The sequence below is a fragment of the Sminthopsis crassicaudata genome, chromosome 3 (genome assembly GCF_048593235.1).
Source record: "Sminthopsis crassicaudata isolate SCR6 chromosome 3, ASM4859323v1, whole genome shotgun sequence".
NCBI classification, from domain to species: domain Eukaryota; kingdom Metazoa; phylum Chordata; class Mammalia; order Dasyuromorphia; family Dasyuridae; genus Sminthopsis; species Sminthopsis crassicaudata.
This window is the reverse complement of record NC_133619.1, coordinates 614,707,198-614,722,246: the sequence shown is the minus strand read 5'-3', so window position 1 is coordinate 614,722,246 and position 15,049 is coordinate 614,707,198. Positions and strand designations below refer to the sequence as shown.

Sequence of the window (15,049 nt, the reverse complement as noted above, 5' to 3'; positions counted from 1 at the left end):
CAATCCCATCTCCTGAGGGGCCTCGAAGGGATCAGCCCTTTTGCTCCCAGGTTCCAAGGCGGCTCCAGGGCAGGAGGAAACCTGGATCAGATGAGCGCAGATGAATCCCCAACTTGGCTCTTCACGTTCGTGTGTGTCATGGACCCCTTTGGGTGATGAAGTGATGGAATGATGAAGCTTATAGACCATCCAGAATGTTTTTCAATGCATCTAATTCATGGCGCTAAAAAAGAAACCCATGACACTGAAACAGCACAGGCCGGGTTAAGAGCTGCTGCCCTCAATGGACTTCTACTGAATGACAAAGAAAGGAGTCAGAAAGGAGTAAACAGTGATGTCATTTATTTAAAACATTTACTCCAAGAAATATATATATAAAAAAGACAAATTCCAGCACTAAACAAGGAAAGTTCTTTTGCCCACCCCACCACCCTACCCCAGACTACCCCCTCTGCATTCAAGGCCTCCTGGCAGCAGGCTCCTGGGGGAGAGGAGGTGGGTTGGGAACAGCCACTTGAAAACATGATTTGTGATGGATCTCTGGTCACTTTCCATCTCTTCACAAAGTCTCGGACCCAGAGAAAAAAAGGGGTACAGGACATTTTGGTTTATTTCCCTCCTCAAACCCCTTGTTCTAATAAAAGAACTTTAGTTTTGCTAATTAGGAAATTCTCATTTCACAATACAAAAATGGAAACGGGGGTGGAGAAACAGACACTCAAAAAGGTCTAGTTCTACCCTTCCCCCCACTGATTTTCTGGCTTCAGTCCCTTTGGCATCATGGGTATCATGACCAGAAATTAGGAGATTTGTATTTGCACTCTTGGCAGATTCCAACATTGCCACCCCCCTCCCTCCCAATCATCTATCTGGTGAGGACCTTGTAATCAGTACCCATTCTGCTGAATAAATGTCCCTCCCTTCCCACCTCCCCCACCCCCTTAACCCCAACTGAGCACCCAATAAATCTAACCTTGGTTTCTCAAAATCAAACCCCCTTGGTGAACACACGACAAGGAAGCAAGGCTCTCCATGTCTCTGACACCCCCCTCCAAGGAGTCTGATCTTTTCTTCCCACCCCACAAAAAGATCTGTTCTGGGGTTCCATATGTATAATCAATAATCAAGGTCAGGAGGACATCTAGGGAATAAAGTTCTCAAGATGGCAGAATTGATAAGAAGTGCTTCTTCTACCCCCGGAACATCTTCCCCTTCTGTCTCCTAATGTAACAAAAGAATCTCACCAGGATGAATTTGTAAGACCAGCTCTTTTTCAGAGGTGAAAAGATTTTTCCACGGCATGTGTCTATACAATCATGGGATCCCCCTCCTGATCATTTGCCACCCTTAGGAAGGCCAAAGCACTCGACTTCGCATCCGACAAAGGGAGAGATCATTTTACAGGGTGCCCAGAGAAGGTGGCAGGGGGGAAAAAACAAGACAACTGGATGAAGATACATTTTTGGCATTTTTAACATTTTTAAAAGAATCTATAACTGGTAACAATAGCATAGAAAAGACCCCCGACAATTTGCTTTCCCAATGTCATGAGCTCCGCCTCCCTCTGCCCACTTCAGCACATTGGACAGATGCTCACGGATACACCTGTGCTCACCCCAACTCAGTGGCCTCTGGCATCTGAGCAGGAGGGAGCCGCTCTATTTCAACTGCGTGGGATTGGAACAGGGGTCTATAGAAAGGCACCACTTTTTTTTCCCTCCCAACATGGGACAACAGGGGATGGTAAGAAAAGAAACCTGAGGCCAGTGGGCAGGGGACAGGCAAGCACTCCTGCTCTGACATGCTGGAAGGTTTTCAGCCATTGGCACCATTTGGAACTAAGCAAAAAATATACCTCGGAGTACTCGGTCTCAGGACTGTCTGTACTGCTCAGAAACAAGACATCAGGGCACAGGAAACCCACGCCCAGATTCACCGACAAGGCACAAAGGCTCGATCCATCACTAATCAATTCCCTCTGCACCACCAACGGACCAGTTTCCAAGGGTAAATATTTGCAACCAGGCCTTGATCACCAAGGGGTCCCATAAAGCTGAAACTTGAAAGGGGAAAGAAAAGACCTCTCTGCCTCTCAGACAGACAGCTCCTCCTTCAAGGATCACTGATGCTCCATGGGAAATCTCTTGGGGGGTGAGGGTGGGGAGAGAGACCTAAGTCTAACATGAAAGTCTGTCCTTATTCATTGGTTTTGATCAGAAGTAAAGACAAGGGACAAACAGATACACACAGATCTTAAAATAGTTTCCATTATAAAACTAAAGCAAAAAAAAAAACAAAAAAACAAAGGTGGGCCAAAGGAGAACAGAGGAAGCTGGAAAAGGGCAACACTGAAAACTTTCAACATAAGACACTTGTTCCCAAGGACAAAGGCTGACCTCGGGTGAAATATCTTCACCAAGTCACCTTGACCCCACGGATGGGAAGAGAATTCTCACCAGCCAGAGATTCTAACCCCATCTTCATGACACAACTGAAAATGACACAGAAGGGACTCGTGGAAAAACAAAAACATGTATATAAAATGAACAAAAAGCAACACTTCCCCTCCCCTTCCCGCCCAAGGCAAAGCAACAAATTGAAATAAACCCAAACCAAGGCTCAAAAGTTCCTGCCATTTTCATAGGAATGCTAACTCGTCAACTACGAGCAAATATTTTAATTAAACATCTGGGGTAGGGGAAGGGAGAAAGAGAAAGGGAGCGAGAAACGCTTTGGAAATCGTACAGTAAAAAGGTAGTAAACGTTGAATTTGCTTATAAAACGGAACCTCGGGAAGACTAACAAATAGGAGCTTCGGGCCACCTTTTCGCTGTATGTAACCTCTTCTCATCTGCCTTCTTTGTGTCCCAGTGCACATTGGAAATGACAGCTGCCTGCAGGGGCCTGGAGAGCCCGCCAGCAGCCTCGCGGCCCCCGGCATCAGGAGAGGGTGCGAGGATTATACTCGGGGAGTTTTTTTAGCTTTTCTTTTTCAGTCTCACTCTCGTCCCTCGCGATCACCAAGGAGTGTGAGTAGCCCATGGCAACCTGGGGAGAAAGAATGGAATGAACATGAGCAATGCTGACAACACCAAGGTAGGCAGATCTCTAATCTCGCTGGGAGGGGGAGGGGCGAAAGACTTGAGCTACAGCTCTGGTTTGCCCAGTTGAGAAGTGAGTCCGGATATCAGACAAGGGAAAACAGGCTTGTTTCGTTAGGTGCTCTGCAAATTACAAAGTCCAATTAGAGGTAGTTCTCTTTCTCAAGGAAGCCCAGAGCAGACGTTTCAAGAGTCAATGTTGAAAACTATCTTTGCGTGTGTTTTGGAAAATTATAAAGTTATTATTTAAAAAAAGAAAAAAAAAGAAAAAAGAAAGGGCTTCAGAGAACATCTAATCCAAGACTAGGTAACTGAGGCCCAGGGAGGTCATCCAGTTGCTGCTCTGGGATGTGTAACCAATACCACACTGAGTTCCACGATGATCGGAAGGTTCTTTTTCCCCATTTCTACATCTGTGATCCAAAGGCCAACCCTGGATAAAACTCTGGGTAAAAATAACCCCTCCCAGAGATATAATCACCTAGCACAGGGCTTCCTGCTTTACAAAGCAAGTTTGGGTACTCTTGAAACAAACCTGTAAAGCAGGCAGCCACGAGCAGCCTTGGAGATGAAAGAGAACCAGAGACCAACTACTCTCACCTCCTCCCCAGAAGAGGCCCCAGGTGAACGCCTGGCTTCAGGGCATATTGGTGGTAACTGTTAAGGGGAGAAGTTGAGTCTCCTTCTTTTACCTTCCCACCGACCCATTGTCCATTTTATAGAAACGTCAACCGGCACTTGGGAAGGCCACAGTTTGCTCAGTCTCACTGTGTGCTTACTGACAAGGTGACCTTGGGAAGGGCCTTCCTATCTGATTATTTCCTCATCTCTAAAATGGAGGAAGCCAATGGCCCTGCCAGACCAAAATTACCATGTTAAGAAGTTCAACCATCAGAGCTAAGCCTTGATAGATAGTTCTCTGCCTTTCCAAGCTCAATTCCTGACAATGCTTGAAGGCACTATGGATGTGGGATAAAATCCAGCTCCTACTCTGTACTTTCAGATCCTAGTCTATGGGCCTCGGTTTCGTAAGACATGGGCGAGAGTGATGCTAAATGTTCTAAGGGCCCTCTGGCATCTCACTTTAAATCTGTGATCCTATGAAAAGAGCCAGAGGTAGTAACAGGAGTCAAACCACGGGAACACGGAGCACTGTCGTACTTTGACTAGGATGATACCAGTTGGTGAACAAAGCAATAATTACGGGCATAAAATGGTGCAAGACACTACTGGTGTTTAAACGCTCTTGATTCGGTTACCTGCAATCTAGAAGCTGATGGGAATCTGCTCACCGGCTAGTTCTTGAACACTAAGCCCAGGTTCATAGGACCCAAGTTTGAGTCCAGGCTGGGCCATGTGCTAGAGACTCTGGGAAAATACTTTAACCTCCCTGGGCTTTGGTCTTGCACTGGATCTGAGGGCTCTTCCATATGGTCCATGGGAGGCATGTGGGGAACCTCCCGGGTTTCTAGTGGAGCACTCCCACCCCCCAACACCGAAACTTTCTTACAAGAAACAACTTGCAGAATCCACCCCCTGCTAATCTCAAATCTCACCAGGTGGCCAAAGGAAACCACAGATGGAGGGTGAGAGAATGAATGCTTCCAAGCACCTTCCCTATCTGCGCGGATGGAGCGGGGACACAATGATCCATCCCTCCCCTTGTTTGTGTGCCCAAGATCAAGTTCGCCCTGTTCCAGTGGGGGCTCATTTGCATCCAGCTCTGCCAGGCTGGTTAATGTCACAGCTCGGGGATGAGCCTCCCCATCTGCCCCACGCTGCCTTCGTTCCACTGAGTGGCTGCACTAACGGCTCCCATATTCATACTGGGAGTGTGTGAAAGATGAGGGAGCACTCTGCCTCTGGGAGGAGGAAGGGGGAGGGAGCATAAGCAAATGCTTCTTGGGGAGGACAGTAACCTCCCACTCGCGTGAGCCAACATTTTCTTTTCTCAATGGGGCTTGGGCAGGGATCAGGATATCCCAATCCAAGCAGAGCAGGATCCTGGTCCTGCAGAGATCACAGGCGCATGGGAAGGGACCCTGAGTCATTTGGTCCAAACTGCTTTCCCTACACAAAGGGGAACCAAGTCACTCAGGATTTAAACTGAAGTCTTTTAACTCCACACTTCTCCCCATTCATAGAATCCTAAATAGCTGGAAGGGACTTTCAAGCCTAGCAAGTCCAGCTTCACTCTACTAGGGGGAAAAAGGAGGTCAAGACCGGCAAAGTGACTCAGGACCACGGAGGCTGAGGGGCAGGGAACTAACGGGGAGGTACAACCCCTGAATTTTAAGAATGAAGTGGCTCAGGAGAAGTGACTTGTCTAGGGTCGCACAGTGAGTAACTGAGGTGAGAGCTCAACTCAGTCCTCCCAATTTCCAGTCCAGTGCCTGATCCACGCTAGAAAGTACGAAGCTATAAAATGAACAACGGGATGATGAGATTGTACGGATCTTGGAAAACTCTCCAGTGCATATTGCTCTCCCACAAGGCCTCTCTCCATTCTGGCGCTCACGGGCGCACTTTCCCATGATCCCATGACCCGTCCTCTTGGGAGTGTCCGTTCAAAACCATGCCTGCCACATGGAAACCTCGCCTGGACGAGAAGCGGCAGAAAAGCCAGAAGGGGCAGCCCTGGAGGAGCCTCTGTCCGGGTCGGGGCTCGCCCCACTCACCTGCTCTGTGTAAATGCCATCCAGAGTTTTCACTTCTTGGGCCGCAGTGGAAGACTTGGGTTTGTGATCACCATAGCCCTGGAGAAGCAAAAGAAACAAAGGAGGGATTTGTGAATGCTGCGATGAAGGCCCATGCCAGCTCCTGGAAGGGCAGGGGAGGCAGCCCCAGCCCCTCGGGAGCTTCCCTCCCACAGCTCATGGAGAGGTACAAAGAGACAGAGCAGTGTCACCAACGCTGTGCCCTTAAGCACTTCATCGAACCCCAGATCTCTCAAGGGAAGACACAATCAGGCTCCAAAGGCTGTTGTGAGGCCAGGGCTCTTTGTAACATAGAAGTCCAAGCTCGCTGGCCTAAACAGTCTTGTGTTTCAATCCCAAAGTGATTCAGACACGGGACCCCTTCCCCCCCAAGGCTTCCAACCGATGGTCCAAAGGGACCAGGATGTAGAAAAGGAGAGGTCAAGAAGCTATTGAAATGAGGGCAACTTGCTTCTGAGAGCCTAAAACCACACAACCGGGAAACATTAGACTAGAACCCAGACTCCGGGCCAACTTATTGTACCACACCGAGTCCCGACCCACCAGAATCGTAGACAATTGATGGTGAATTCTTAAACTGAAAAATACCAGGATGTCAAAAGGACATCTTGGGTGAGTGGGGACCCTGCAGACCGAATCTAAATAATGATAGATTCCTGCCCCATAGTTCTTAGAAAAGCAAGCTCAATATCCAACTTTCGGCCCTGGCTTGACCTGGACCAGGTTCCAGCTTGGGGGAGTGCTTCACAAATTACTCCGACTCGCTCCCCACACCCCAGAGTTAAACCCGCTGACACCAGAAATGACCATGCCTTCAAGTTTAGACAGAGTCCAAGGCCTCTCAGCTCCCAGACTCCCATAGTTCTAAGGCTGGAATGGCTATAGGAGGTGGGATTTATGCCAACAGCCCCAATCACCCAGCAGGGTCAGGGACAGCCTTCTTCCCTGGAGTCCGTCGCCAGCCCAAGACGGAGTGCTTTTGTTCCTCTCCCTCTCCCCTCCTTTCTGACTGCCTCTTTTTTCTTTTCCTTCTCTCCCCCTTTCCGGATCCTCCTTTCTCTTTCCCCGGGACCCTGATACTCACCACCCTCAGACTATCCTAGTTTGGGTAACTGCCCCTCTCACAACAATGTGACATTTACAAATGTGCCCAAAGGCTAATTCAGAAAGAATAACATGAACAGTCTTCACGAATATCCTTTTTTCTAAGTATAAATCAAGTCAAATCCTGCACTAGTTCCCAGCCGTGATCTTCCCCTTTCTGGACATCACATCCCCCAAAAGATGTCCATCTACTAGTCCGTTTTGTGTGACATCATCACCTGCCCATTCTTTCGGGCCTCCCTGTCCAGCCCCAGATCCGGAATTCTCTCTCAGTCAGGCCCTCTGCCATTCAATCCAATCTGTGTCCCTCCCCGGGCCTAGGGCGGTGTTCCATATAGAACCTGCATTCACTCTCCTGAACCAAGAGGCTCATTTAACCCGCAGAAGGAAGGACGTGATCAGCATGGAACGGGCACTTACAATTCAAATGAAACCATAATGAAGCTCACATGATGTGTATTCCGGGCCATGTGCCTGGCACTGGAGACAGAGAAATGAGCAGGAAGGGGACCGGGTCTCTGCCCCTAGAAATAGATGCTGCAGCCCAAAAGAACACACAAATACAACTAGAGCAGCGGGGACTTCTGACAGGCCACTTCAGGGGAAATTCAGGAGAGCCGGGGCAGGCGCAGACCACTGAAGAAGCAAGTACTAAAACCATGGAGAAGCAGGTGCTCAAAAAGCCAGGAGAGCTCTTATGGTAAGATGAATGACAGAAAGAAAACAAGCACTTATTAAGCGCCAACTATTTGGCAAGCACGTCACTTAAACTTCATAAACAACCCAGAAGATGGGTGTGATTATTGTGACTGGCTGAGGGTCACATATCTGGGGATCGCCTGAGGCTGGATTCAAACTCAGAACATCCTGATTCTATGAGAGATCTTTATGGAAACAAGAATCCAAGCTCCTTCTTTTAGGAGAAATAAATGGAGTCAGTTAGCCAGGGCTAAACCCCTCACCTTACAGGTGAGGCACCCAAGAGACAGGGAAGTGCCATGCCCTCAGTCACCCAGCTGCCCCCATCCTGCTGGCCAAGGGGACCTGAGGCCCAGGGACGTGACCTGCCCTGCCCCATGTCGCCCAGGCCGAGGAGGAGCAGAAACAGGGTTCACAGGACGCTCTCTGTTCAGATCCCCCATTTCTTCCAGTGCCCTGAGAAAAGGGCAGCCTCCAGGAGAGACAAGAGTCAGCCCGTGCACATGAACGTGAAATGTGAGATATGGGTGATAACTGGAAAAAGGGAAATGCTAGAGGGACTATGTGAAAACCACTCAAACTGCCACTCTGGAACTCGAGTGGAAACGAGGCAGAGTTATCAAATTACGGGCACTGTGACGCAGCAGTCCTGGCCCTCACCCTGCCAGTCTAACAGAGGTCAAGGGCAAAGACCCACATGGACGAGAAAATCTGCAGCCCTTCTCTGTGTAGTACCAAAAAGAACTGAGTGTTAACTGAGAAAAAGGGACAAATTGTGGTGTGTGACTGGGATGGAATAATCTTGCCCTGGGGTTCCTGTATGAATTGAAACAGCATTAGTGAACCGACTAGAACCAGCAGAAAAACTGCTAAGATATTAACAAGACAAAGAAAAAACTGCCAAAAATGTGAGGCTCGATCAAAATAATAATAGAAAGGCTCGTCTCATTACTAAGAGATCCACAATTCCAGAGGACCAATCGGAAACCCCCTTCTGAATATTTAGGAGGAGGTTAAGGCTATGAGAAAGACAAAAATAGAGGAGAGACACAGAGAGGGAGAAAGAGACAGAGAAAGAATAAGACAGAAAGAGACAGAAATAGAGACACAGAAAGCAGTTTCATATACAAGGTTCTCCTTTTATTCTTCTATACATGGGAATATCCCCTTTTATCTAGAATTACTTAAATTTAGATATCTATGTCTATCTATACAAACACATATAAAATTTTAAATTATCGGTGATCATTCAGAAAGGATTAAACAAAACATGCTTCTGGGGAACTAGATGGCCCGTGGACGGAGTTCAAATTCAGCCTCCGACACCAAACCTTCCCTAGCTGTGTGACCCTGAGCAAGTCACTTAACCCCAATTGTCTGGGGAAGGTTTGGGAGGGAATTCTGAGTCATATTTGGAGAAAGCTCAGAGATTGTTAACTATTGGGCTCAAAGGAAGGGCACGGCCTTGGGCAGGACTGAGCATGGACAGCAAACGGATCAGCACAGACTGGGAGAGAGGATCTGGGATAGAAATATTACCCACAAACGTGGCTGGGAATGCTGGGGAGGGCAATGGACAGACAGTAGGATCTCAAGGCCCGGGATCTGAGTGGGGCCCAGGAAGGGTCATACAATCCTCGACATTCCTCATCAGAACAAAGAGGGGGAGGGGAGTCTAGAAGGCTGAATGTTGGAGCAGAGGGAGAACACCTAGGGGACTGAAAAGAGTCCTCCCCACTGAGGGGTTCACCATTATTGGAAAAAAGACCAATCTACTTCCTGCCTACACAGAGAAACCTAAGTGGATGAAGAACACATGACTCGGCTATGACAAGAGGGGAATGGCCAGCACCAGTGGAGTTCTGTGTTACAGAAAAGCAGAGACATACAGCCACACGCCTACGGGCGGCCATGTGCACACGATGCATTAATATGTACACATACATTGCACTTTGGGTTTTTTTTTCTCTTAGTGGTTTTTCCATTTTGTTTTTGATTTCTCTCTTCCAACATGTTTTATAAATATACGTTTTAAAAAGTTAATATAAGTGTATAACCAGAAAAAAACTAATGAAAAAATAACACATATACGTAGAAAATATGCTGTCTCTGCCTAAGGAACTCTCAGTTTCTTCATTTAGTTTTTATTTGTACTTCAACACAGCAGAATCAGGCACATGTTAAGTGTTTACTAAATGCTTGCTCTATCTCCTTCCCTGTTTTTCCCCCTTCCCTGTCTCTTGGTGTCCCTCTCCCCCTTTCTCCTCGTCTATCTCCATTCCTGTCTGTCTCTCTCCCAGTGAGTAACATGTCCCCCTCCTCCTTGGCTGGGTGACTGAAGTTCTGCTGGGTTATGTTTAACAGACATTTCATGGAGGGGATTCCTTTTTCCAGGTACAGGTGGAACTGCAGCTATCTGCGACTCTGAGCCTCTCGGGACATTGGGACAAGGCCCAGGCCGCTGGAGGAGAGCCTTGGAGGAGTCTCTGTCCAATGTCTGCCTCTGGGTAACACAGACAGGAGGCTCCTGACAGCTCTGGCCCCATGATGGCTGCCAACAGAGAAGGGAGAGAGAAGCACCTGCACAGGTGGCTCCGGAATCGGACTCAGACCAGACCGGGACTCCCCAGAGAGAAGCTGGGGCCATCCTGCCATTGCAGAGAAGCTAATGGAGGCCCTGGGAAACCAGAAACCATTTCTCCTTCAGAGATATGATCACAAAATTCCAAAGGGTCATTTTTCCATCAACTCAAAAAAGGGGCTCATTTCACGAGGAAGGAGCAGAGGGGAAGGCAGCAGAAGCAGACAAGAGGTTTGGCTATTGGGACAAACAGGGAAGGGCCTAGATCAAGGCTCTCACTGCCACAGAGAGCTCCCAAAAAAGGAAACCTCTTCCCCTCCCTCCCACCCACGCAGGTCAGCATCTTCCATACCACCTAATGGCCTAGGGTCTTTAACCTATTCTGTGTTGGGGACCTCTCCAAATAACATTTTAAAATGCATAAGATACATAGGATTAAAAAGGAACCCCAATTTTGCTGAAATAAGGCTACCCACGGTTTTTAGGATGCTCACCAAGCATTGGGTTCTTGGGGCTGCTTGGACTAGAGAAATGTCAGCAAACACTGCCTAAGGGCCCCGGCCAATCGGCCACCTGTTTTTGTATAGCCTATGATATGAATTTTTTTTTCATAAAATTTTATTTTAAAAATTCTTTCTGTCCACCCCTAGCCTAAAGTGACGGGTGCGGGGTGAGAGTCTTCTTGAGTGACAGAAGCACACTTTGTGTCAGATAGGACTTGAACTCAGGACTTCCGGCTCCAAGGCTAGCTCTTTATCCACACCACTCTGGTGCCAAGAAATAAGAAGTGGTTCTGCTGCCAACTAACTTGCCCCCTCCCACACTAGGAGGTTTTGCCATCTGCATTCTGGGTTTATAGTTTTTATGTTAACTTACCACTACCTCTAAATGCTACCCTAAAAAGTTCCCTCAGAATTGCAAATTTATATTTGCAATTATAATTCATACTTGCAATTGTATGTATTTTTTATAATTTATGTTATAATGCTTTATATTTATTTTATTCATGATTCATTTTATAATATTTATATTATAATATTTTATAATTTATTTTATAAGCAATTTATTTTGTAATACTTTATTATATATTTATGATATAAAATAAAATAACTGTGTTTTGTATAAATGTAAATTATATTTCTATTTGCAATTATAATTCTGAGTAGGACCTACAGAAACATCTGGGTTTCAGTAAGAGAAAGAAAACATCAAACTGGGTCAGATTTTCTCTTCATTTCCTCTCTTCTACCCTTCAAATGGGGTCAAGAGCTTCTCTGGCCTCCTTTATGACTCCACTCAAATCCCATCTTCTGCAGAACGGCCTTGCCTGGGCCCCATCCCCCAAACCTAACTGCTACTGTCCCACCTCCTAAGATCACTTTCATTTGCCTATATGTACTATCTACCTATATATGTACACAATCTCTTTCTCATTAAGCTGGCAGGCAAGAACTCCGTACATACTAAGTGCTTAATAGGTGCTTAAATGATTGACAGGAGGGAATCCCCAGCTCGTATTCCTCCTGAGTAAATAAGAGTAATCAGGATGGAAAGCTTGGAGACGGAGGAGCCTGGAGCTCACCGATGGGGGCTCAGCAGATAGCAAGGCTGCAGCGGGCCCTCCCCTGCTGCTGGGGTTCAGGTGCTTTCAGCTCTGATTGTGGAGGGAAGATAAGAGGGAGACAAAGAGGGTCACATTTCTAGGAGTAAGGCACATGACTGGTAGGGGAAAGCGCCGGGGCCCAGCTCAGGGGCTGAGGCCCACCCCAAAGCCTCAGGAGGTCCCAGTAGTAAGCTCACCCCCAATTTAAAGGCGGTGGCACTGGGATTCAGAAATCTCTCAGTCAAGAAGCAGTAGTCAAGGATGAGAAACCTTTCCACAGAAGGGCTACTGTTTAAAGCCCATTTTCTCTTTTTTTAGCTTTTTATTTTCAAAATATATACATGGATAATTTTCGGCCTTCTTTCCACAAATGGGCCACCATTTAAAGCCCACTTTTTCTTCTTTCTTTTTTTAATTAGTTTATTTTCAAAATATATACATGGATAATGTTCAGCATTCACCTTTACAAAATCTTGTTCTAAATTTATTCCCTTCCTCCCCCCTACCCCTTCCCCCTCCCTAATATATGTTAAACACGTGCAATTTTTCTATTCATAGTTCCACAAATAGCATGTAAAGCCCATTTTCAAAATGCTCAGCAGATTGAGAATCAAGTCTACAGTCAGGGAAACCCAAAGCACCTGATCTCAGACACTTAACTTATAAGCATGTACTGGGCAAGCTCCTTGCCTCAGTTTCTTCATCTATAAAATGGGGTTAACAATACTTTCTGGGGTTGCTGTGAGGAGCAAGAGAGAGAATATTTATAAACTGTTTAGCACAGAGTCCGGCACACAGCACGGAGTGTATAGTGCTGGCCATTATTAGTATTAAAATCACTGAGGGAGTCAGACAAGACAACTCTCCCTCTACTTCCCCTTCTAAATCCAACCACTAACTCGCCGAAATAGGAAGCTTCAGGTATGCAAATGTCTACAGATGCCTAGGCTAGGCTGCAACTTAGGAGCCTTTATAGCAGTTTTCCCAACCATGTTTTTTTCCCTAGGAACTTTAGTAAAACCCATGGATTCTCATCAGAAAAATGCTATTAAATGCATAAAAATAAAGATTAAAAGGAAACCAGTTACAGAGAACGCAGTTTTATCAAAAGTTCACAGATCCTGGGTCACGAACCTGGGTCAAATCTATCAGAGACCTGCCTTAACCCAGGTCCCGCACTAACCACTGTGTCATACTGTCTTTGTATCAGGCTCAGGAGGACGATGGTACCCTGGGAAAAGCAGAGGAGTTTGGGTCTGAATGCCGGCTCAGCCACGTTCTACTGGCCGTGCCTCAGTTTCCACACCTGTAAATGCGGGGGACCAGTCGCAGCGACCTTCCAAGGCCAAGGCGCGAGCACCCAGGTCTCATTTTGGCCGTGCTCCGTTCCTGTGCCGCCAGGGAAATAGACAGAGGAGGGAATTGATTCATGGGCCCCTCTGGGACCCGATCAGGGTAGTGATGGTCCATTAGCCCTGCCTTAATCACTCGAGTAATTGAGACTAAAAATGGAGAAGACAGAACGCAAGCCAATTTAGTAAAGTGGGGGAGCTCCCGAGAGAGCCGAGGGCCACCACTTTGTGACATCTGCTAATGACTCCTTCCCCACTAGTCCTTATGGGCCGTCAGCATCTGAAAAGGCTTTGATGGGCCTGGAAAAGTGAGAGTCCAAAGGGTATTTATTTGCTCTGTTTTAAAAGGGAGACAAATCCTAACCCACTAATTGTCATGGGAAAATAGGCAGTGAGACAGACGGGAGACATGGAGCTGTCCCTTGCCATAGAAAAAAACATCTTTTATGGAGTTTAGGGAGAACTGATTTTTAGAAAATCCCAACTCAACCCGTGTTTACAGGAACAGTCACCAGAAGAAGCCCATGGCCATATCTGAATAGACCTGGAGGCGAATAGCCAAGACTATAAAATCCAGAAATATATAAAGGAGAACTCTGTACTTCAGTCCTCCGTGTCCGGTCTTTATCTGTAGGATCTAAGCACGAGAAAGTTCTGGAGTGGGAACTTTTTATATCAAGGAGTAACCTGAAGTATAGACCCAGGAACACAAAGATGCTAACAGAGCTGGGGAGTTAACTTGGTATTCCCAAGTCTGAGACTCCACCTGCTTCGCTAACCTGCCTTTGTTTTATCACAACCACGCTCCAGAGGGACCAGGCCCTTCATCGAGGATCCTCAAAGCTCTCGGGCTCAAGTCTGGGCACATCCAAACCTTCGGTAAACGTCTATTCTCTAAACGAATGAAGGTTTCAAGAAAATTGGGGAAAACACTTACATCGAACAGATGGGGAGACCAAGGAGACTAGAACACGAGAACTGCAAAGAAGGGATCTTGGATGGCCCCTTGGTTTTACAGATGGAGATAACTGGGGATTTGACTGCAGGGGGACACAGAAAGCTGGACAGAAAGCCTGGTGAGTGGCCCTCTAGACTAGCAGCTGCTCCGGGCCTTTGATCCTTCCCTTCCCCTCCCCTCACATCAGCCAAGATGCTGCCTTCTTACCAGTTCGCCGAAGGTTGGCGATGGGCCCCAGCTTATGGTGCTCTCGTCTGCAGCCACAATAATACTGCTCTTCCTGAAAACAGAGAGAGAAGGGGTCACTGCTGGCCTGAGGGCCTCCTCCACTGCCCTGACCCCCATCCTGGGTCCTTGCAAGCTGTGGGCTCCGTGATGCTGACCAGAGCACTGCTTCAAATCAGCATTTCAGATCATCAGCAACAGCGGGAACTAATGTTCCAAGAAAAAAGGAAAAGATTTAAGATGTAAAAAAGCCGCCTCCTAGTCGCTTTCCTTTGTATTTCCTTTTTTCTGTCTGTCTTGGCTTTTTTGTCCCGAGATCAGGCAGGAAGGGCAGCTTGCTGATCAGTCCAGAACTTTGGACAGCCTCTGTTCTACCCAGGACCAAGCTACCCCACAGCAGGGACCCAAGCACCCCTGACTCTTTGGGGCTCGCCACAGTGGGGTCAGACTTGTTGCAGACACCCAACTGGCTTAATCTGCTGTGGCTCACAACTACCCCGCTCAAGAGCCTCCACCACCTTCCAACTTTCTAGAAGCTGGGATTCTAGCTGTGCAACAAGCACGACCAGAGCCTGATTTTCTACAGGGAAATTCCATAAATTCTACTCTAAGATCAAAACACACCCAAAAAGGCCAAACAACTTGTAATTGTGACTTATATTCATGGTACAAAATCAAAAGGAAATTGAGGTGTCAAAGGTCTAGCCTT

General features: G+C 47.1%; 1 protein-coding gene across 4 annotated transcripts in view; it reads right to left on the bottom strand.

Moving 5' to 3' along the window:
- Positions 1-322: 322 nt before the first annotated feature.
- RCC2 (regulator of chromosome condensation 2) overlaps positions 323-15,049 on the bottom strand; it is a 48,374-nt gene continuing 33,647 nt past the window's right edge. For all 4 annotated transcript variants that reach the window (XM_074306094.1, XM_074306095.1, XM_074306097.1 and 1 more), the window contains 3 exons: positions 14,323-14,395; positions 5,780-5,857; positions 323-3,048 (listed from right to left, as the gene is read on the bottom strand). In XM_074306094.1, the coding sequence (XP_074162195.1) occupies positions 2,941-3,048; positions 5,780-5,857; positions 14,323-14,395 (259 nt within the window). In that variant the 3' untranslated portion in view covers positions 323-2,940. The remainder of the gene's footprint in view (positions 3,049-5,779; positions 5,858-14,322; positions 14,396-15,049) is intronic.